The 24519-nt window shown below is 42.4% G+C and overlaps 1 protein-coding gene across 1 annotated transcript in view; it reads right to left on the reverse strand.

The window, feature by feature from the left end:
* LOC135533140 (tyrosine-protein kinase RYK-like) overlaps positions 1 to 24519 on the reverse strand; it is a gene marked incomplete at both ends in the record, with an annotated part of 62048 nt that overhangs the window by 24566 nt on the left and 12963 nt on the right. Inside the window, one exon of the mRNA XM_064960549.1 lies at positions 166 to 265. Within this exon, the coding sequence (XP_064816621.1) occupies positions 166 to 265 (100 nt within the window). The remainder of the gene's footprint in view (positions 1 to 165; positions 266 to 24519) is intronic.

Consider the following 24519-nt stretch of genomic DNA (forward strand, 5'->3'; position numbering starts at 1 on the left):
GACTCAAAACTTTTCACATTTATAAAACATTTTAAAAAACACAATTGACATTATGGGGTTTTGAGGGGTAATTTCACCCATAGTTAAAGTCAGGCTGTGACACAACACAAAAATAGACCAGGGGTGTGAATACTGTCTGAAGGAAGTGCTGATTGGTTGACAGACCTGAGGCTGTGCGAGGCACCTCCCCCTGGGTAGAGATGTTGCTCTGTGGTTGGTTCATAGCTGCAGGGTTGTCCACATGGAAACCCATCTGGTAATCAACCTGCAGGAGAGGAGAGGACGATCAGTGTGTGTGTGTGTGTGTGTGTGTGTGTGTGTGTGTGTGTGTGTGTGTGTGTGTGTGTAGCCTATAGACTGGCGTCCCGCGAGACTGCAGGTCAGCGAGACAGCAGCGAGACAGCAAAGCAGCGAGACAGCAGCGAGACAGCAGCGAGACAGCAGCGAGACAGCAGCGAGACAGCAGCGAGACAGCAGGGCAGCGAGACAGCGAGACAGCAGGGCAGCGAGACAGCAGGGCAGCGAGACAGCAGGGCAGCGAGACAGCAGGGCAGCGAGACAGCGAGACAGCAGGGCAGCGAGACAGCGAGACAGCAGGGCAGCGAGACAGCAGCGAGACAGCAAAGCAGCGAGACAGCAGCGAGACAGCAAAGCAGCGAGACAGCAGCGAGACAGCAGCGAGACAGCAGCGAGACAGCAGCGAGACAGCGAGACAGCAGGGCAGCGAGACAGCAGCGAGACAGCAGGGCTGGTTGGGTTGTGTTTCGGAGGACGCACGGCTCTCGACTGTTGCCTCTCCCGAGTCTGTATGGGAGATGCAGCGATGAGACTAACTACCAATTGGATATGACGAAATTGGGGAGAAAAAAAATATACTTAATTATTTTTTATTATCTGATGTGCTAGATGCCTTGCTTATAAAAATATATTTTTTAAATCCACTGATACGCTTCATTAATTTTTACTGCAACTCTCTGCCCCCTTGACTGATGAATAACCCATATTTCTAACCTGCTGATTATATCTGGTACTATCCCCAAGGTTTGGCAGGCGCACCACGTCCTGCACCTACACGTAGGTCCAGACCTTTGTGACCTGAATCATTATCCGCCCATTTCTAAACCTTCTTGCTAAAATATTAGAATCTTTGATCTGTATTCTAAAATGTACATAGTTATAAATGATGTTGACTGTACGGATAAAGAGGCAACACTGGTGCTTCCCTCACTGCCAATTCAGAGGCTTTCCATACCGTCGATCACTCACTGCTAATTCAGATGCTTTCCATACCGTCGATCACTCACTGCTAATTCAGAGGCATTCCATACTGTCGATCACTCACTGCTAATTCAGAGGCATTCCATACTGTTGATCACTCACTGCTAATTCAGAGGCATTCCATACCGTCGATCACTCACTGCTAATTCAGAGGCATTCCTTACCGTCGATCACTCACTGCTAATTCAGATGCTTTCCATACTGTTGATCACTCACTGCTAATTCAGAGGCTTTCGATACCGTCGATCACTCACTGCTAATTCAGAGGCTTTCGATACCGTCGATCACTCACTGCTAATTCAAAGGCTTTCCATACCGTAGATCACTCACTGCTAATTCAGATGCTTTCCATACCGTAGATCACTCACTGCTAATTCAGAGGCTTTCTATACCGTCGATCACTCACTGCTAATTCAGAGGCTTTCCATACCGTAGATCACTCACTGCTAATTCAGATGCTTTCCATACCGTCGATCACTCACTGGTAATTCAGAGGCTTTCCATACCGTAGATCACTCACTGCTAATTCAGAGGCTTTCAATACCGTAGATCACTCACTGCTAATTCAGATGCTTTCCATACCGCCGATCACTCACTACTAATTCAGAGGCTTTCTATACCGTCGATCACTCACTGCTAATTCAGAGGCTTTCCATACCGTAGATCACTCACTGCTAATTCAGATGCTTTCCATACCGTCGATCACTCACTGGTAATTCAGAGGCTTTCCATACCGTAGATCACTCACTGCTAATTCAGAGGCATTCCATACCGTCGATCACTCACTGCTAATTCAGAGGCATTCCATACCGTCGATCACTCACTGCTAATTCAGATGCTTTCCATACCGTCGATCACTCACTGGTAATTCAGATGCTTTCCATACCGTCGATCACTCACTGCTAATTCAGAGGCATTCCATACTGTCGATCACTCACTGCTAATTCAGAGGCTTTCGATACCGTCGATCACTCACTGCTAATTCAGATGCTTTCCATACCGTCGATCACTCACTGCTAATTCAGATGCTTTCCATACCGTCGATCACTCACTGCTAATTCAGATGCTTTCCATACCGTAGATCACTCACTGCTAATTCAGATGCTTTCCATACCGTCGATCACTCACTGCTAATTCAGATGCTTTCCATACCGTCGATCACTCACTGCTAATTCAGAGGCTTTCTATACCGTCGATCACTCACTGCTAATTCAGATGCTTTCCATACCGTAGATCACTCACTGCTAATTCAGATGCTTTCCTCAATTGGCCAAGACCAGGCTACGTGTCACTGGTTTAAACACGACCTCACAGATAGAATGTGCATAATATGTAACCTACACTTGTATTCTGATACTGTCGTGCATGATATCGCCCCCACAGTTTGCTCTCTGAACTACAGGCTGCCTTTGTATCACAGAAACACTGACCGGAAATGAGTGCTGAATGCCGGTAAAACTAAGTACATGATTTCTCGAGAGCACATAAAATAATAATGTTGATGATTTCAGCATACGTACTTTGGACGGTGCCCATATTGATCGTGTCTCTGCTTACAAATATATGTTCCTCTGGCTATATAAAAAGCGGTCTTTTAAAAGGATATTGAAGAGTTAGTTAAGAATAAAAATGGCCGTCTTCTATAGAAACAGGTCCTGCCTCTCGCTACATAGTAGAAAGCAGCTGGTTGGTCCTCTGTGATGTCATCACCACATTCTCTATCAGACAGTTGGTTGGTCCTCTGTGATGTCATCACCACATTCTCTATCAGACAGTTGGTTGGTCCTCTGTGATGTCATCCCCACATTCTCTATCAGACAGTTGGTTGGTCCTCTGTGATGTCGTCACCACATTCTCTATCAGACAGTTGGTTGGTCCTCTGTGATGTCATCCCCACATTCTCTATCAGACAGTTGGTTGGTCCTCTGTTATGTCATCACCACATTCTCTATCAGACAGCTGGTTGGTCCTCTGTGATGTCATCCCCACATTCTCTATCAGACAGTTGGTTGGTCCTCTGTTATGTCATCCCCACATTCTCTATCAGACAGCTGGTTGGTCCTCTGTGATGTCATCCCCACATTCTCTATCAGACAGTTGGTTGGTCCTCTGTTATGTCATCACCACATTCTCTATCAGACAGTTGGTTGGTCCTCTGTGATGTCATCACCACATTCTCTATCAGACAGCTGGTTGGTCCTCTGTGATGTCATCCCCACATTCTCTATCAGACAGCTGGTTGGTCCTCTGTGATGTCATCACCACATTCTCTATCAGACAGCTGGTTGGTCCTCTGTGATGTCATCACCACATTCTCTATCAGACAGCTGGTTGGTCCTCTGTGATGTCATCACCACATTCTCTATCAGACAGTTGGTTGGTCCTCTGTGATGTCATCCCCACATTCTCTATCAGACAGCTGGTTGGTCCTCTGTTATGTCATCACCACATTCTCTATCAGACAGCTGGTTTGTCCTCTGTGATGTCATCACCACATTCTCTATCAGACAGCTGGTTGGTCCTCTGTGATGTCATCACCACATTCTCTATCAGACAGCTGGTTGGTCCTCTGTGATGTCACGTAGGTTGATATGTTTCTATGTTTTCATTTATAAAAGCCCCTTTTTTGTAAAAGTCCCACTATACCTAAAATCCTTACGAAACTTTAGATATAAGAGAGTTTCCACACACGGTCTCAGGGATGGCTAACTCTGGAAATTCCTCCGGTCTCTACCGGAGCATTTAGTTCTTGCACCTTAGCTGTGGAACAATCCTCAAAACGTTCCTCAATGTGATGTTCTGGTGCTTCTAGGTCAATTCAGAAAGCTGATTGAGGATCTAATTACTGAGGAATGGGTTTGATGTCATGACCGTGTTTTTATTTCTGTTTGCATTTTGGATTTCTATTTTGAAGAGTGTATTTTCTCTCATTCAGGACTCCCTGATAAAATAAAGACCCCTCTGTCTCAGTAGGACTCCCTGATAAAATAAAGACACCTCTGTCTCAGTAGGACTCCCTGATAAAATAAAGACACCTGTCTCAGTAGGACTCCCTGATAAAATAAAGACTGTCTCAGTAGGACTCCCTGATAAAATAAAGACACCTCTGTCTCAGTAGGACTCCCTGATAAAATAAAGACACCTGTCTCAGTAGGACTCCCTGATAGAATAAAGACACCTCTGTCTCAGTAGGACTCCCTGATAAAATAAAGACACCTGTCTCAGTAGGACTCCCTGATAAAATAAAGACACCTCTGTCTCAGTAGGACTCCCTGATAAAATAAAGACACCTCTGTCTCAGTAGGACTCCCTGATAAAATAAAGACACCTGTCTCAGTAGGACTCCCTGATAAAATAAAGACTGTCTCAGTAGGACTCCCTGATAAAATAAAGACACCTCTGTCTCAGTAGGACTCCCTGATAAAATAAAGACACCTCTGTCTCAGTAGGACTCCCTGATAAAATAAAGACACCCCTGTCTCAGTAGGACTCCCTGATAAAATAAAGACACCTGTCTCAGTAGGACTCCCTGATAAAATAAAGACACCTCTGTCTCAGTAGGACTCCCAGATAAAATAAAGACACCTGTCTCAGTAGGACTCCTTGATAAAATAAAGACTGTCTCAGTAGGACTCCCTGATAAAATAAAGACACCTCTGTCTCAGTAGGACTCCCTGATAAAATAAAGACACCTCTGTCTCAGTAGGACTCCCTGATAAAATAAAGACACCTCTGTCTCAGTAGGACTCCCTGATAAAATAAAGACACCTCTGTCTCAGTAGGACTCCCTGATAAAATAAAGACCCCTCTGTCTCAGTAGGACTCCCTGATAAAATAAAGACACCTGTCTCAGTAGGACTCCCTGATAAAATAAAGACACCTCTGTCTCAGTAGGACTCCCTGATAAAATAAAGACACCTCTGTCTCAGTAGGACTCCCTGATAAAATAAAGACACCTGTCTCAGTAGGACACCCTGATAAAATAAAGACTGTCTCAGTAGGACTCCCTGATAAAATAAAGACACCTCTGTCTCAGTAGGACTCCCTGATAAAATAAAGACACCTCTGTCTCAGTAGGACTCCCTGATAAAATAAAGACTGTCTCAGTAGGACTCCCTGATAAAATAAAGACACCCCTGTCTCAGTAGGACTCCCTGATAAAATAAAGACACCTGTCTCAGTAGGACTCCCTGATAAAATAAAGACACCTCTGTCTCAGTAGGACTCCCTGATAAAATAAAGACACCTGTCTCAGTAGGACTCCCTGATAAAATAAAGACACCTCTGTCTCAGTAGGACTCCCTGATAAAATAAAGACACCTCTGTCTCAGTAGGACTCCCTGATAAAATAAAGACACCTGGGTCTCAGTAGGACTCCCTGATAAAATAAAGACACCTCTGTCTCAGTAGGACTCCCTGATAAAATAAAGACACCTGTCTCAGTAGGACTCCCTGATAAAATAAAGACACCTCTGTCTCAGTAGGACTCCCTGATAAAATAAAGACACCCCTGTCTCAGTAGGACTCCCTGATAAAATAAAGACACCTGTCTCAGTAGGACTCCCTGATAAAATAAAGACACCTCTGTCTCAGTAGGACTCCCTGATAAAATAAAGACACCCCTGTCTCAGTAGGACTCCCTGATAAAATAAAGACACCTGTCTCAGTAGGACTCCCTGATAAAATAAAGACACCTGTCTCAGTAGGACTCCCTGATAAAATAAAGACACCTGGGTCTCAGTAGGACTCCCTGATAAAATAAAGACACCTGTCTCAGTAGGACTCCCTGATAAAATAAAGACACCTCTGTCTCAGTAGGACTCCCTGATAAAATAAAGACACCTGTCTCAGTAGGACTCCCTGATAAAATAAAGACACCTGTCTCAGTAGGACTCCCTGATAAAATAAAGACACCTGTCTCAGTAGGACTCCCTGATAAAATAAAGACACCTGGGTCTCAGTAGGACTCCCTGATAAAATAAAGACACCTGGGTCTCAGTAGGACTCCCTGATAAAATAAAGACACCTGGGTCTCAGTAGGACTCCCTGATAAAATAAAGACACCTGTCTCAGTAGGACTCCCTGATAAAATAAAGACACCTGTCTCAGTAGGACTCCCTGATAAAATAAAGACACCTGTCTCAGTAGGACTCCCTGATAAAATAAAGACACCTCTGTCTCAGTAGGACTCCCTGATAAAATAAAGACACCTGTCTCAGTAGGACTCCCTGATAAAATAAAGACACCTGTCTCAGTAGGACTCCCTGATAAAATAAAGACACCTGTCTCAGTAGGACTCCCTGATAAAATAAAGACACCTGGGTCTCAGTAGGACTCCCTGATAAAATAAAGACACCTGGGTCTCAGTAGGACTCCCTGATAAAATAAAGACACCTCTGTCTCAGTAGGACTCCCTGATAAAATAAAGACACCTCTGTCTCAGTAGGACTCCCTGATAAAATAAAGACACCTCTGTCTCAGTAGGACTCCCTGATAAAATAAAGACACCTCTGTCTCAGTAGGACTCCCTGATAAAATAAAGACACCTGGGTCTCAGTAGGACTCCCTGATAAAATAAAGACACCTCTGTCTCAGTAGGACTCCCTGATAAAATAAAGACACCTCTGTCTCAGTAGGACTCCCTGATAAAATAAAGACACCTCTGTCTCAGTAGGACTCCCTGATAAAATAAAGACACCTCTGTCTCAGTAGGACTCCCTGATAAAATAAAGACACCTGTCTCAGTAGGACTCCCTGATAAAATAAAGACTGTCTCAGTAGGACTCCCTGATAAAATAAAGACACCCCTGTCTCAGTAGGACTCCCTGATAAAATAAAGACACCTCTGTCTCAGTAGGACTCCCTGATAAAATAAAGACACCCCTGTCTCAGTAGGACTCCCTGATAAAATAAAGACACCTCTGTCTCAGTAGGACTCCCTGATAAAATAAAGACACCTGTCTCAGTAGGACTCCCTGATAAAATAAAGACTGTCTCAGTAGGACTCCCTGATAAAATAAAGACACCTCTGTCTCAGTAGGACTCCCTGATAAAATAAAGACACCTCTGTCTCAGTAGGACTCCCTGATAAAATAAAGACACCTCTGTCTCAGTAGGACTCCCTGATAAAATAAAGACACCTCTGTCTCAGTAGGACTCCCTGATAAAATAAAGACCCCTCTGTCTCAGTAGGACTCCCTGATAAAATAAAGACTGTCTCAGTAGGACTCCCTGATAAAATAAAGACACCTCTGTCTCAGTAGGACTCCCTGATAAAATAAAGACACCTCTGTCTCAGTAGGACTCCCTGATAAAATAAAGACACCTCTGTCTCAGTAGGACTCCCTCTGATAAAATAAAGACACCTGTCTCAGTAGGACTCCCTGATAAAATAAAGACACCTCTGTCTCAGTAGGACTCCCTGATAGAATAAAGACTGTCTCAGTAGGACTCCCTGATAAAATAAAGACACCTGTCTCAGTAGGACTCCCTGATAAAATAAAGACTGTCTCAGTAGGACTCCCTGATAAAATAAAGACACCTCTGTCTCAGTAGGACTCCCTGATAAAATAAAGACACCTGTCTCAGTAGGACTCCCTGATAAAATAAAGACACCTGTCTCAGTAGGACTCCCTGATAAAATAAAGACACCTCTGTCTCAGTAGGACTCCCTGATAGAATAAAGACTGTCTCAGTAGGACTCCCTGGTAAAATAAAGACTGTCTCAGTAGGACTCCCTGATAAAATAAAGACTGTCTCAGTAGGACTCCCTGATAGAATAAAGACACCTGTCTCAGTAGGACTCCCTGATAAAATAAAGACACCTCTGTCTCAGTAGGACTCCCTGATAAAATAAAGACTGTCTCAGTAGGACTCCCTGATAAAATAAAGACACCTCTGTCTCAGTAGGACTCCCTGATAAAATAAAGACACCTCTGTCTCAGTAGGACTCCCTGATAAAATACAGACACCTCTGTCTCAGTAGGACTCCCTGATAAAATAAAGACCGTCTCAGTAGGACTCCTTGATAAAATAAAGACACCTCTGTCTCAGTAGGACTCCCTGATAAAATAAAGACACCTCTGTCTCAGTAGGACTCCCTGATAAAATAAAGACACCTCTGTCTCAGTAGGACTCCCTGATAAAATAAAGACACCTCTGTCTCAGTAGGACTCCCTGATAAAATAAAGACACCTCTGTCTCAGTAGGACTCCTTGATAAAATAAAGACACCTGGGTCTCAGTAGGACTCCTTGATAAAATAAAGACACCTGTCTCAGTAGGACTCCCTGATAAAATAAAGACACCTGTCTCAGTAGGACTCCCTGATAAAATAAAGACTGTCTCAGTAGGACTCCCTGATAAAATAAAGACTGTCTCAGTAGGACTCCCTGATAAAATAAAGACTGTCTCAGTAGGACTCCCTGATAAAATAAAGACACCTCTGTCTCAGTAGGACTCCCTGATAAAATAAAGACACCTCTGTCTCAGTAGGACTCCCTGATAAAATAAAGACTGTCTCAGTAGGACTCCCTGATAAAATAAAGACACCCCTGTCTCAGTAGGACTCCCTGATAAAATAAAGACACCTGGGTCTCAGTAGGACTCCCTGATAAAATAAAGACACCTGTCTCAGTAGGACTCCCTGATAAAATAAAGACACCTCTGTCTCAGTAGGACTCCTTGATAAAATAAAGACACCTCTGTCTCAGCAGGACTCCCTGATAAAATAAAGACACCTCTGTCTCAGTAGGACTCCCTGATAAAATAAAGACACCTCTGTCTCAGTAGGACTCCCTGATAAAATAAAGACACCTGTCTCAGTAGGACTCCCTGATAAAATAAAGACACCTGGGTCTCAGTAGGACTCCCTGATAAAATAAAGACACCTGTCTCAGTAGGACTCCCTGATAAAATAAAGACACCTGTCTCAGTAGGACTCCCTGATAAAATAAAGACACCTGGGTCTCAGTAGGACTCCCTGATAAAATAAAGACACCTGTCTCAGTAGGACTCCCTGATAAAATAAAGACACCTGTCTCAGTAGGACTCCCTGATAAAATAAAGACACCTGTCTCAGTAGGACTCCCTGATAAAATAAAGACACCTGTCTCAGTAGGACTCCCTGATAAAATAAAGACACCTGTCTCAGTAGGACTCCCTGATAAAATAAAGACACCCCTGTCTCAGTAGGACTCCCTGATAAAATAAAGACACCTGTCTCAGTAGGACTCCCTGATAAAATAAAGACACCTGTCTCAGTAGGACTCCCTGATAAAATAAAGACTGTCTCAGTAGGACTCCCTGATAAAATAAAGACACCTGTCTCAGTAGGACTCCCTGATAAAATAAAGACACCTGTCTCAGTAGGACTCCCTGATAAAATAAAGACACATGTCTCAGTAGGACTCCCTGATAAAATAAAGACACCTGTCTCAGTAGGACTCCCTGATAAAATAAAGACACCTCTGTCTCAGTAGGACTCCCTGATAAAATAAAGACACCTCTGTCTCAGTAGGACTCCCTGATAAAATAAAGACACCTCTGTCTCAGTAGGACTCCCTGATTAAATAAAGACACCTGTCTCAGTAGGACTCCCTGATAAAATAAAGACACCTGTCTCAGTAGGACTCCCTGATAAAATAAAGACACCTGTCTCAGTAAGACTCCCTGATAAAATAAAGACACCTGGGTCTCAGTAGGACTCCCTGATAAAATAAAGACACCTCTGTCTCAGTAGGACTCCCTGATAAAATAAAGACACCTCTGACTCAGTAGGACTCCCTGATAAAATAAAGACACCTGTCTCAGTAGGACTCCCTGATAAAATAAAGACACCTCTGTCTCAGTAGGACTCCTTGATAAAATAAAGACACCTCTGTCTCAGTAGGACTCCCTGATAAAATAAAGACTGTCTCAGTAGGACTCCCTGATAAAATAAAGACTGTCTCAGTAGGACTCCCTGATAAAATAAAGACACCTCTGTCTCAGTAGGACTCCCTGATAAAATAAAGACACCTCTGTCTCAGTAGGACTCCCTGATAAAATAAAGACACCTCTGACTCAGTAGGACTCCTTGATAAAATAAAGACACCTGTCTCAGTAGGACTCCCTGATAAAATAAAGACACCTGTCTCAGTAGGACTCCCTGATAAAATAAAGACTGTCTCAGTAGGACTCCCTGATAAAATAAAGACTGTCTCAGTAGGACTCCCTGATAAAATAAAGACTGTCTCAGTAGGACTCCCTGATAAAATAAAGACACCTCTGTCTCAGTAGGACTCCCTGATAAAATAAAGACACCTCTGTCTCAGTAGGACTCCCTGATAAAATAAAGACTGTCTCAGTAGGACTCCCTGATAAAATAAAGACACCCCTGTCTCAGTAGGACTCCCTGATAAAATAAAGACACCTGGGTCTCAGTAGGACTCCCTGATAAAATAAAGACACCTGTCTCAGTAGGACTCCCTGATAAAATAAAGACACCTCTGTCTCAGTAGGACTCCTTGATAAAATAAAGACACCTCTGTCTCAGCAGGACTCCCTGATAAAATAAAGACACCTCTGTCTCAGTAGGACTCCCTGATAAAATAAAGACACCTCTGTCTCAGTAGGACTCCCTGATAAAATAAAGACACCTGTCTCAGTAGGACTCCCTGATAAAATAAAGACACCTGGGTCTCAGTAGGACTCCCTGATAAAATAAAGACACCTGTCTCAGTAGGACTCCTGATAAAATAAAGACACCTGTCTCAGTAGGACTCCCTGATAAAATAAAGACACCTGTCTCAGTAGGACTCCCTGATAAAATAAAGACACCTGTCTCAGTAGGACTCCCTGATAAAATAAAGACACCTGTCTCAGTAGGACTCCCTGATAAAATAAAGACACCCCTGTCTCAGTAGGACTCCCTGATAAAATAAAGACACCTGTCTCAGTAGGACTCCCTGATAAAATAAAGACACCTGTCTCAGTAGGACTCCCTGATAAAATAAAGACTGTCTCAGTAGGACTCCCTGATAAAATAAAGACACCTGTCTCAGTAGGACTCCCTGATAAAATAAAGACACCTGTCTCAGTAGGACTCCCTGATAAAATAAAGACACATGTCTCAGTAGGACTCCCTGATAAAATAAAGACACCTGTCTCAGTAGGACTCCCTGATAAAATAAAGACACCTCTGTCTCAGTAGGACTCCCTGATAAAATAAAGACACCTCTGTCTCAGTAGGACTCCCTGATTAAATAAAGACACCTGTCTCAGTAGGACTCCCTGATAAAATAAAGACACCTGTCTCAGTAGGACTCCCTGATAAAATAAAGACACCTGTCTCAGTAAGACTCCCTGATAAAATAAAGACACCTGGGTCTCAGTAGGACTCCCTGATAAAATAAAGACACCTCTGTCTCAGTAGGACTCCCTGATAAAATAAAGACACCTCTGACTCAGTAGGACTCCCTGATAAAATAAAGACACCTGTCTCAGTAGGACTCCCTGATAAAATAAAGACACCTCTGTCTCAGTAGGACTCCTTGATAAAATAAAGACACCTCTGTCTCAGTAGGACTCCCTGATAAAATAAAGACTGTCTCAGTAGGACTCCCTGATAAAATAAAGACACCTCTGTCTCAGTAGGACTCCTTGATAAAATAAAGACACCCCTGTCTCAGTAGGACTCCCTGATAAAATAAAGACACCTGTCTCAGTAGGACTCCTTGATAAAATAAAGACACCTCTGTCTCAGTAGGACTCCTTGATAAAATAAAGACACCTCTGTCTCAGTAGGACTCCTTGATAAAATAAAGACACCTCTGTCTCAGTAGGACTCCCTGATAAAATAAAGACTGTCTCAGTAGGACTCCCTGATAAAATAAAGACACCCCTGTCTCAGTAGGACTCCCTGATAAAATAAAGAGATCTCTGTCTCAGTAGGACTCCCTGATAAAATAAAGACACCCCTGACTCAGTAGGACTCCCTGATAAAATAAAGACACCTCTGTCTCAGTAGGACTCCCTGATAAAATAAAGACACCCCTGTCTCAGTAGGACTCACTGATAAAATAAAGACACCTCTGTCTCAGTAGGACTCCCTGATAAAATAAAGACACCTCTGTCTCAGTAGGACTCCCTGATAAAATAAAGACACCTGTCTCAGTAGGACTCCCTGATAAAATAAAGACACCTCTGTCTCAGTAGGACTCCCTGATAGAATAAAGACTGTCTCAGTAGGACTCCCTGATAAAATAAAGACACCTGTCTCAGTAGGACTCCCTGATAAAATAAAGACTGTCTCAGTAGGACTCCCTGATAAAATAAAGACACCTCTGTCTCAGTAGGACTCCCTGATAAAATAAAGACACCTGTCTCAGTAGGACTCCCTGATAAAATAAAGACACCTGTCTCAGTAGGACTCCCTGATAAAATAAAGACACCTGTCTCAGTAGGACTCCCTGATAAAATAAAGACACCTGTCTCAGTAGGACTCCCTGATAAAATAAAGACACCTGTCTCAGTAGGACTCCCTGATAAAATAAAGACACCTCTGTCTCAGTAGGACTCCCTGATAGAATAAAGACTGTCTCAGTAGGACTCCCTGATAAAATAAAGACTGTCTCAGTAGGACTCCCTGATAAAATAAAGACACCTGTCTCAGTAGGACTCCCTGATAAAATAAAGACACCTCTGTCTCAGTAGGACTCCCTGATAAAATAAAGACTGTCTCAGTAGGACTCCCTGATAAATTAAAGACTGTCTCAGTAGGACTCCCTGATAAAATAAAGACTGTCTCAGTAGGACTCCCTGATAAAATAAAGACTGTCTCAGTAGGACTCCCTGATAGAATAAAGACACCTGTCTCAGTAGGACTCCCTGATAAAATAAAGACACCTCTGTCTCAGTAGGACTCCCTGATAAAATAAAGACTGTCTCAGTAGGACTCCCTGATAAAATAAAGACTCCTCTGTCTCAGTAGGACTCCCTGATAAAATAAAGACACCTCTGTCTCAGTAGGACTCCCTGATAAAATAAAGACACCTCTGTCTCAGTAGGACTCCTTGATAAAATAAAGACACCTCTGTCTCAGTAGGACTCCCTGATAAAATAAAGACACCTGTCTCAGTAGGACTCCCTGATAAAATAAAGACTGTCTCAGTAGGACTCCCTGATAAAATAAAGACTGTCTCAGTAGGACTCCCTGATAAAATAAAGACACCTCTGTCTCAGTAGGACTCCCTGATAAAATAAAGACACCTGTCTCAGTAGGACTCCCTGATAAAATAAAGACTGTCTCAGTAGGACTCCCTGATAAAATAAAGACTGTCTCAGTAGGACTCCCTGATAAAATAAAGACACCTCTGTCTCAGTAGGACTCCCTGATAAAATAAAGACACCTGTCTCAGTAGGACTCCCTGATAAAATAAAGACTCCTCTGTCTCAGTAGGACTCCCTGATAAAATAAAGACACCTGTCTCAGTAGGACTCCCTGATAAAATAAAGACACCTGTCTCAGTAGGACTCCCTGATAAAATAAAGACTGTCTCAGTAGGACTCCCTGATAAAATAAAGACACCTCTGTATCAGTAGGACTCCCTGATAAAATAAAGACACCCCTGTCTCAGTAGGACTCCCTGATAAAATAAAGACACCTCTGTCTCAGTAGGACTCCCTGATAAAATAAAGACACCTCTGTCTCAGTAGGACTCCCTGATAAAATAAAGACACCTCTGTCTCAGTAGGACTCCCTGATAAAATAAAGACACCCCTGTCTCAGTAGGACTCACTGATAAAATAAAGACACCTCTGTCTCAGTAGGACTCCCTGATAGAATAAAGACTGTCTCAGTAGGACTCCCTGATAAAATAAAGACTGTCTCAGTAGGACTCCCTGATAAAATAAAGACACCTGTCTCAGTAGGACTCCCTGATAAAATAAAGACTGTCTCAGTAGGACTCCCTGATAAAATAAAGACTGTCTCAGTAGGACTCCCTGATAAAATAAAGACTGTCTCAGTAGGACTCCCTGATAAAATAAAGACTGTCTCAGTAGGACTCCCTGATAGAATAAAGACACCTGTCTCAGTAGGACTCCCTGATAAAATAAAGACACCTCTGTCTCAGTAGGACTCCCTGATAAAATAAAGACTGTCTCAGTAGGACTCCTTGATAAAATAAAGACTCCTCTGTCTCAGTAGGACTCCCTGATAAAATAAAGACTGTCTCAGTAGGACTCCTTGATAAAATAAAGACACCTCTGTCTCAGTAGGACTCCCTGATAAAATAAAGACACCCCTGTCTCAGTAGGACTCCCTGATAAAATAAAGACACACCTGTCTCAGTAGGACTCCTTGATAAAATAAAGACACCTCTGTCTCAGTAGGACTCCCTGATAAAATAAAGACTGTCTCAGTAGGACTCCCTGATAAAATAAAGACACCTCTGTCTCAGTAGGACTCCCTGATAAAATAAAGACACCTCTGTCTCAGTAGGACTCCCTGATAAAATAAAGACACCCCTGTCTCAGTAGGACTCCCTGATAAAATAAAGACTGTCTCAGTAGGACTCCCTGATAAAATAAAGACTGTCTCAGTAGGACTCCCTGATAAAATAAAGACACCTCTGTCTCAGTAGGACTCCCTGATAAAATAAAGACACCTCTGTCTCAGTAGGACTCCCTGATAAAATAAAGACACCTCTGTCTCAGTAGGACTCCCTGATAAAATAAAGACACCCCTGTCTCAGTAGGACTCCCTGATAAAATAAAGACACCTGGGTCTCAGTAGGACTCCTTGATAAAATAAAGACACCTGTCTCAGTAGGACTCCCTGATAAAATAAAGACACCCCTGTCTCAGTAGGACTCCCTGATAAAATAAAGACACCTCTGTCTCAGTAGGACTCCCTGATAAAATAAAGACTGTCTCAGTAGGACTCCCTGATAGAATAAAGACACCTCTGTCTCAGTAGGACTCCCTGATAAAATAAAGACACCTGTCTCAGTAGGACTCCCTGATAAAATAAAGACACCTCTGTCTCAGTAGGACTCCCTGATAAAATAAAGACACCTGGGTCTCAGTAGGACTCCCTGATAAAATAAAGACACCCCTGTCTCAGTAGGACTCCCTGATAAAATAAAGACACCTGTCTCAGTAGGACTCCCTGATAAAATAAAGACACCTGTCTCAGTAGGACTCCCTGATAAAATAAAGACACATGTCTCAGTAGGACTCCCTGATAAAATAAAGACACCTGTCTCAGTAGGACTCCCTGATAAAATAAAGACACCTCTGTCTCAGTAGGACTCCCTGATAAAATAAAGACACCTCTGTCTCAGTAGGACTCCCTGATAAAATAAAAGACACCTCTGTCTCAGTAGGACTCCCTGATTAAATAAAGACACCTGTCTCAGTAGGACTCCCTGATAAAATAAAGACACCTGTCTCAGTAGGACTCCCTGATAAAATAAAGACACCTGTCTCAGTAAGACTCCCTGATAAAATAAAGACACCTGGGTCTCAGTAGGACTCCCTGATAAAATAAAGACACCTCTGTCTCAGTAGGACTCCCTGATAAAATAAAGACACCTCTGACTCAGTAGGACTCCCTGATAAAATAAAGACACCTGTCTCAGTAGGACTCCCTGATAAAATAAAGACACCTCTGTCTCAGTAGGACTCCTTGATAAAATAAAGACACCTCTGTCTCAGTAGGACTCCCTGATAAAATAAAGACTGTCTCAGTAGGACTCCCTGATAAAATAAAGACACCTCTGTCTCAGTAGGACTCCTTGATAAAATAAAGACACCCCTGTCTCAGTAGGACTCCCTGATAAAATAAAGACACCTGTCTCAGTAGGACTCCTTGATAAAATAAAGACACCTCTGTCTCAGTAGGACTCCTTGATAAAATAAAGACACCTCTGTCTCAGTAGGACTCCTTGATAAAATAAAGACACCTCTGTCTCAGTAGGACTCCCTGATAAAATAAAGACTGTCTCAGTAGGACTCCCTGATAAAATAAAGACACCCCTGTCTTAGTAGGACTCCCTGATAAAATAAAGACACCTCTGTCTCAGTAGGACTCCCTGATAAAATAAAGAGATCTCTGTCTCAGTAGGACTCCCTGATAAAATAAAGACACCCCTGTCTCAGTAGGACTCCCTGATAAAATAAAGACACCTCTGTCTCAGTAGGACTCCCTGATAAAATAAAGACACCCCTGTCTCAGTAGGACTCACTGATAAAATAAAGACACCTCTGTCTCAGTAGGACTCCCTGATAAAATAAAGACACCTCTGTCTCAGTAGGACTCCCTGATAAAATAAAGACACCTGTCTCAGTAGGACTCCCTGATAAAATAAAGACACCTGTCTCAGTAGGACTCCCTGATAAAATAAAGACTGTCTCAGTAGGACTCCCTGATAAAATAAAGACACCTCTGTCTCAGTAGGACTCCCTGATAAAATAAAGACACCTGTCTCAGTAGGACTCCCTGATAAAATAAAGACACCTGTCTCAGTAGGACTCCCTGATAGAATAAAGACACCTGTCTCAGTAGGACTCCCTGATAAAATAAAGACACCTGTCTCAGTAGGACTCCCTGATAAAATAAAGACACCTGTCTCAGTAGGACTCCCTGATAAAATAAAGACACCTCTGTCTCAGTAGGACTCCCTGATAAAATAAAGACTGTCTCAGTAGGACTCCCTGATAAATTAAAGACTGTCTCAGTAGGACTCCCTGATAAAATAAAGACTGTCTCAGTAGGACTCCCTGATAAAATAAAGACTGTCTCAGTAGGACTCCCTGATAGAATAAAGACACCTGTCTCAGTAGGACTCCCTGATAAAATAAAGACACCTCTGTCTCAGTAGGACTCCCTGATAAAATAAAGACACCTCTGTCTCAGTAGGACTCCCTGATAAAATAAAGACACCTCTGTCTCAGTAGGACTCCCTGATAAAATAAAGACACCTCTGTCTCAGTAGGACTCCCTGATAAAATAAAGACACCTCTGTCTCAGTAGGACTCCTTGATAAAATAAAGACACCTCTGTCTCAGTAGGACTCCCTGATAAAATAAAGACACCTGTCTCAGTAGGACTCCCTGATAAAATAAAGACTGTCTCAGTAGGACTCCCTGATAAAATAAAGACTGTCTCAGTAGGACTCCCTGATAAAATAAAGACTGTCTCAGTAGGACTCCCTGATAAAATAAAGACACCTCTGTCTCAGTAGGACTCCCTGATAAAATAAAGACACCTCTGTCTCAGTAGGACTCCCTGATAAAATAAAGACGGTCTCAGTAGGACTCCCTGATAAAATAAAGACACCTGGGTCTCAGTAGGACTCCCTGATAAAATAAAGACACCTGTCTCAGTAGGACTCCCTGATAAAATAAAGACACCTCTGTCTCAGTAGGACTCCTTGATAAAATAAAGACACCTCTGTCTCAGTAGGACTCCCTGATAAAATAAAGACTGTCTCAGTAGGACTCCCTGATAAAATAAAGACACCTCTGTCTCAGTAGGACTCCCTGATAAAATAAAGACACCTGTCTCAGTAGGACTCCCTGATAAAATAAAGACTCCTCTGTCTCAGTAGGACTCCCTGATAAAATAAAGACACCTGTCTCAGTAGGACTCCCTGATAAAATAAAGACACCTGTCTCAGTAGGACTCCCTGATAAAATAAAGACTGTCTCAGTAGGACTCCCTGATAAAATAAAGACACCTCTGTCTCAGTAGGACTCCCTGATAAAATAAAGACACCCCTGTCTCAGTAGGACTCCCTGATAAAATAAAGACACCTGTCTCAGTAGGACTCCCTGATAAAATAAAGACACCTCTGTCTCAGTAGGACTCCCTGATAAAATAAAGACACCTCTGTCTCAGTAGGACTCCCTGATAAAATAAAGACACCTCTGTCTCAGTAGGACTCCCTGATAAAATAAAGACACCCCTGTCTCAGTAGGACTCACTGATAAAATAAAGACACCTCTGTCTCAGTAGGACTCCCTGATAAAATAAAGACACCTCTGTCTCAGTAGGACTCCCTGATAAAATAAAGACACCTGTCTCAGTAGGACTCCCTGATAAAATAAAGACACCTGTCTCAGTAGGACTCCCTGATAAAATAAAGACACCTCTGTCTCAGTAGGACTCCCTGATAGAATAAAGACTGTCTCAGTAGGACTCCCTGATAAAATAAAGACTGTCTCAGTAGGACTCCCTGATAAAATAAAGACACCTGTCTCAGTAGGACTCCCTGATAAAATAAAGACTGTCTCAGTAGGACTCCCTGATAAAATAAAGACTGTCTCAGTAGGACTCCCTGATAAAATAAAGACTGTCTCAGTAGGACTCCCTGATAAAATAAAGACTGTCTCAGTAGGACTCCCTGATAAAATAAAGACACCTGTCTCAGTAGGACTCCCTGATAAAATAAAGACACCCCTGTCTCAGTAGGACTCCCTGATAAAATAAAGACACCTGTCTCAGTAGGACTCCCTGATAAAATAAAGACACCTGTCTCAGTAGGACTCCCTGATAAAATAAAGACTGTCTCAGTAGGACTCCCTGATAAAATAAAGACACCTGTCTCAGTAGGACTCCCTGATAAAATAAAGACACCTGTCTCAGTAGGACTCCCTGATAAAATAAAGACACATGTCTCAGTAGGACTCCCTGATAAAATAAAGACACCTGTCTCAGTAGGACTCCCTGATAAAATAAAGACACCTCTGTCTCAGTAGGACTCCCTGATAAAATAAAGACACCTCTGTCTCAGTAGGACTCCCTGATAAAATAAAGACACCTCTGTCTCAGTAGGACTCCCTGATTAAATAAAGACACCTGTCTCAGTAGGACTCCCTGATAAAATAAAGACACCTGTCTCAGTAGGACTCCCTGATAAAATAAAGACACCTGTCTCAGTAAGACTCCCTGATAAAATAAAGACACCTGGGTCTCAGTAGGACTCCCTGATAAAATAAAGACACCTCTGTCTCAGTAGGACTCCCTGATAAAATAAAGACACCTCTGACTCAGTAGGACTCCCTGATAAAATAAAGACACCTGTCTCAGTAGGACTCCCTGATAAAATAAAGACACCTCTGTCTCAGTAGGACTCCTTGATAAAATAAAGACACCTCTGTCTCAGTAGGACTCCCTGATAAAATAAAGACTGTCTCAGTAGGACTCCCTGATAAAATAAAGACTGTCTCAGTAGGACTCCCTGATAAAATAAAGACACCTCTGTCTCAGTAGGACTCCCTGATAAAATAAAGACACCTCTGTCTCAGTAGGACTCCCTGATAAAATAAAGACACCTCTGACTCAGTAGGACTCCTTGATAAAATAAAGACACCTGTCTCAGTAGGACTCCCTGATAAAATAAAGACACCTGTCTCAGTAGGACTCCCTGATAAAATAAAGACTGTCTCAGTAGGACTCCCTGATAAAATAAAGACTGTCTCAGTAGGACTCCCTGATAAAATAAAGACTGTCTCAGTAGGACTCCCTGATAAAATAAAGACACCTCTGTCTCAGTAGGACTCCCTGATAAAATAAAGACACCTCTGTCTCAGTAGGACTCCCTGATAAAATAAAGACTGTCTCAGTAGGACTCCCTGATAAAATAAAGACACCCCTGTCTCAGTAGGACTCCCTGATAAAATAAAGACACCTGGGTCTCAGTAGGACTCCCTGATAAAATAAAGACACCTGTCTCAGTAGGACTCCCTGATAAAATAAAGACACCTCTGTCTCAGTAGGACTCCTTGATAAAATAAAGACACCTCTGTCTCAGCAGGACTCCCTGATAAAATAAAGACACCTCTGTCTCAGTAGGACTCCCTGATAAAATAAAGACACCTCTGTCTCAGTAGGACTCCCTGATAAAATAAAGACACCTGTCTCAGTAGGACTCCCTGATAAAATAAAGACACCTGGGTCTCAGTAGGACTCCCTGATAAAATAAAGACACCTGTCTCAGTAGGACTCCCTGATAAAATAAAGACACCTGGGTCTCAGTAGGACTCCCTGATAAAATAAAGACACCTGGGTCTCAGTAGGACTCCCTGATAAAATAAAGACACCTGTCTCAGTAGGACTCCCTGATAAAATAAAGACACCTGTCTCAGTAGGACTCCCTGATAAAATAAAGACACCTGTCTCAGTAGGACTCCCTGATAAAATAAAGACACCTGTCTCAGTAGGACTCCCTGATAAAATAAAGACACCTGTCTCAGTAGGACTCCCTGATAAAATAAAGACACCTCTGTCTCAGTAGGACTCCCTGATAAAATAAAGACACCTGTCTCAGTAGGACTCCCTGATAAAATAAAGACACCTGTCTCAGTAGGACTCCCTGATAAAATAAAGACTGTCTCAGTATGACTCCCTGATAAAATAAAGACACCTGTCTCAGTATGACTCCCTGATAAAATAAAGACACCTGTCTCAGTAGGACTCCCTGATAAAATAAAGACACATGTCTCAGTAGGACTCCCTGATAAAATAAAGACACCTGTCTCAGTAGGACTCCCTGATAAAATAAAGACACCTCTGTCTCAGTAGGACTCCCTGATAAAATAAAGACACCTCTGTCTCAGTAGGACTCCCTGATAAAATAAAGACACCTCTGTCTCAGTAGGACTCCCTGATTAAATAAAGACACCTGTCTCAGTAGGACTCCCTGATAAAATAAAGACACCTGTCTCAGTAGGACTCCCTGATAAAATAAAGACACCTGTCTCAGTAAGACTCCCTGATAAAATAAAGACACCTGGGTCTCAGTAGGACTCCCTGATAAAATAAAGACACCTCTGTCTCAGTAGGACTCCCTGATAAAATAAAGACACCTCTGACTCAGTAGGACTCCCTGATAAAATAAAGACACCTGTCTCAGTAGGACTCCCTGATAAAATAAAGACACCTCTGTCTCAGTAGGACTCCTTGATAAAATAAAGACACCTCTGTCTCAGTAGGACTCCCTGATAAAATAAAGACTGTCTCAGTAGGACTCCCTGATAAAATAAAGACACCTCTGTCTCAGTAGGACTCCTTGATAAAATAAAGACACCCCTGTCTCAGTAGGACTCCCTGATAAAATAAAGACACCTGTCTCAGTAGGACTCCTTGATAAAATAAAGACACCTCTGTCTCAGTAGGACTCCTTGATAAAATAAAGACACCTCTGTCTCAGTAGGACTCCTTGATAAAATAAAGACACCTCTGTCTCAGTAGGACTCCCTGATAAAATAAAGACTGTCTCAGTAGGACTCCCTGATAAAATAAAGACACCCCTGTCTCAGTAGGACTCCCTGATAAAATAAAGAGATCTCTGTCTCAGTAGGACTCCCTGATAAAATAAAGACACCCCTGACTCAGTAGGACTCCCTGATAAAATAAAGACACCTCTGTCTCAGTAGGACTCCCTGATAAAATAAAGACACCCCTGTCTCAGTAGGACTCACTGATAAAATAAAGACACCTCTGTCTCAGTAGGACTCCCTGATAAAATAAAGACACCTCTGTCTCAGTAGGACTCCCTGATAAAATAAAGACACCTGTCTCAGTAGGACTCCCTGATAAAATAAAGACACCTCTGTCTCAGTAGGACTCCCTGATAGAATAAAGACTGTCTCAGTAGGACTCCCTGATAAAATAAAGACACCTGTCTCAGTAGGACTCCCTGATAAAATAAAGACTGTCTCAGTAGGACTCCCTGATAAAATAAAGACACCTCTGTCTCAGTAGGACTCCCTGATAAAATAAAGACACCTGTCTCAGTAGGACTCCCTGATAAAATAAAGACACCTGTCTCAGTAGGACTCCCTGATAAAATAAAGACACCTGTCTCAGTAGGACTCCCTGATAAAATAAAGACACCTGTCTCAGTAGGACTCCCTGATAAAATAAAGACACCTGTCTCAGTAGGACTCCCTGATAAAATAAAGACACCTCTGTCTCAGTAGGACTCCCTGATAGAATAAAGACTGTCTCAGTAGGACTCCCTGATAAAATAAAGACTGTCTCAGTAGGACTCCCTGATAAAATAAAGACACCTGTCTCAGTAGGACTCCCTGATAAAATAAAGACACCTCTGTCTCAGTAGGACTCCCTGATAAAATAAAGACTGTCTCAGTAGGACTCCCTGATAAATTAAAGACTGTCTCAGTAGGACTCCCTGATAAAATAAAGACTGTCTCAGTAGGACTCCCTGATAAAATAAAGACTGTCTCAGTAGGACTCCCTGATAGAATAAAGACACCTGTCTCAGTAGGACTCCCTGATAAAATAAAGACACCTCTGTCTCAGTAGGACTCCCTGATAAAATAAAGACTGTCTCAGTAGGACTCCCTGATAAAATAAAGACTCCTCTGTCTCAGTAGGACTCCCTGATAAAATAAAGACACCTCTGTCTCAGTAGGACTCCCTGATAAAATAAAGACACCTCTGTCTCAGTAGGACTCCTTGATAAAATAAAGACACCTCTGTCTCAGTAGGACTCCCTGATAAAATAAAGACACCTGTCTCAGTAGGACTCCCTGATAAAATAAAGACTGTCTCAGTAGGACTCCCTGATAAAATAAAGACTGTCTCAGTAGGACTCCCTGATAAAATAAAGACACCTCTGTCTCAGTAGGACTCCCTGATAAAATAAAGACACCTGTCTCAGTAGGACTCCCTGATAAAATAAAGACTGTCTCAGTAGGACTCCCTGATAAAATAAAGACTGTCTCAGTAGGACTCCCTGATAAAATAAAGACACCTCTGTCTCAGTAGGACTCCCTGATAAAATAAAGACACCTGTCTCAGTAGGACTCCCTGATAAAATAAAGACTCCTCTGTCTCAGTAGGACTCCCTGATAAAATAAAGACACCTGTCTCAGTAGGACTCCCTGATAAAATAAAGACACCTGTCTCAGTAGGACTCCCTGATAAAATAAAGACTGTCTCAGTAGGACTCCCTGATAAAATAAAGACACCTCTGTATCAGTAGGACTCCCTGATAAAATAAAGACACCCCTGTCTCAGTAGGACTCCCTGATAAAATAAAGACACCTCTGTCTCAGTAGGACTCCCTGATAAAATAAAGACACCTCTGTCTCAGTAGGACTCCCTGATAAAATAAAGACACCTCTGTCTCAGTAGGACTCCCTGATAAAATAAAGACACCCCTGTCTCAGTAGGACTCACTGATAAAATAAAGACACCTCTGTCTCAGTAGGACTCCCTGATAGAATAAAGACTGTCTCAGTAGGACTCCCTGATAAAATAAAGACTGTCTCAGTAGGACTCCCTGATAAAATAAAGACACCTGTCTCAGTAGGACTCCCTGATAAAATAAAGACTGTCTCAGTAGGACTCCCTGATAAAATAAAGACTGTCTCAGTAGGACTCCCTGATAAAATAAAGACTGTCTCAGTAGGACTCCTGATAAAATAAAGACTGTCTCAGTAGGACTCCCTGATAGAATAAAGACACCTGTCTCAGTAGGACTCCCTGATAAAATAAAGACACCTCTGTCTCAGTAGGACTCCCTGATAAAATAAAGACTGTCTCAGTAGGACTCCTTGATAAAATAAAGACTCCTCTGTCTCAGTAGGACTCCCTGATAAAATAAAGACTGTCTCAGTAGGACTCCTTGATAAAATAAAGACACCTCTGTCTCAGTAGGACTCCCTGATAAAATAAAGACACCCCTGTCTCAGTAGGACTCCCTGATAAAATAAAGACACACCTGTCTCAGTAGGACTCCTTGATAAAATAAAGACACCTCTGTCTCAGTAGGACTCCCTGATAAAATAAAGACTGTCTCAGTAGGACTCCCTGATAAAATAAAGACACCTCTGTCTCAGTAGGACTCCCTGATAAAATAAAGACACCTCTGTCTCAGTAGGACTCCCTGATAAAATAAAGACACCCCTGTCTCAGTAGGACTCCCTGATAAAATAAAGACTGTCTCAGTAGGACTCCCTGATAAAATAAAGACTGTCTCAGTAGGACTCCCTGATAAAATAAAGACACCTCTGTCTCAGTAGGACTCCCTGATAAAATAAAGACACCTCTGTCTCAGTAGGACTCCCTGATAAAATAAAGACACCTCTGTCTCAGTAGGACTCCCTGATAAAATAAAGACACCCCTGTCTCAGTAGGACTCCCTGATAAAATAAAGACACCTGGGTCTCAGTAGGACTCCTTGATAAAATAAAGACACCTGTCTCAGTAGGACTCCCTGATAAA

The sequence above is a fragment of the Oncorhynchus masou genome, unplaced genomic scaffold (assembly GCF_036934945.1).
Source record: "Oncorhynchus masou masou isolate Uvic2021 unplaced genomic scaffold, UVic_Omas_1.1 unplaced_scaffold_2242, whole genome shotgun sequence".
Lineage (NCBI taxonomy): Eukaryota > Metazoa > Chordata > Actinopteri > Salmoniformes > Salmonidae > Oncorhynchus > Oncorhynchus masou.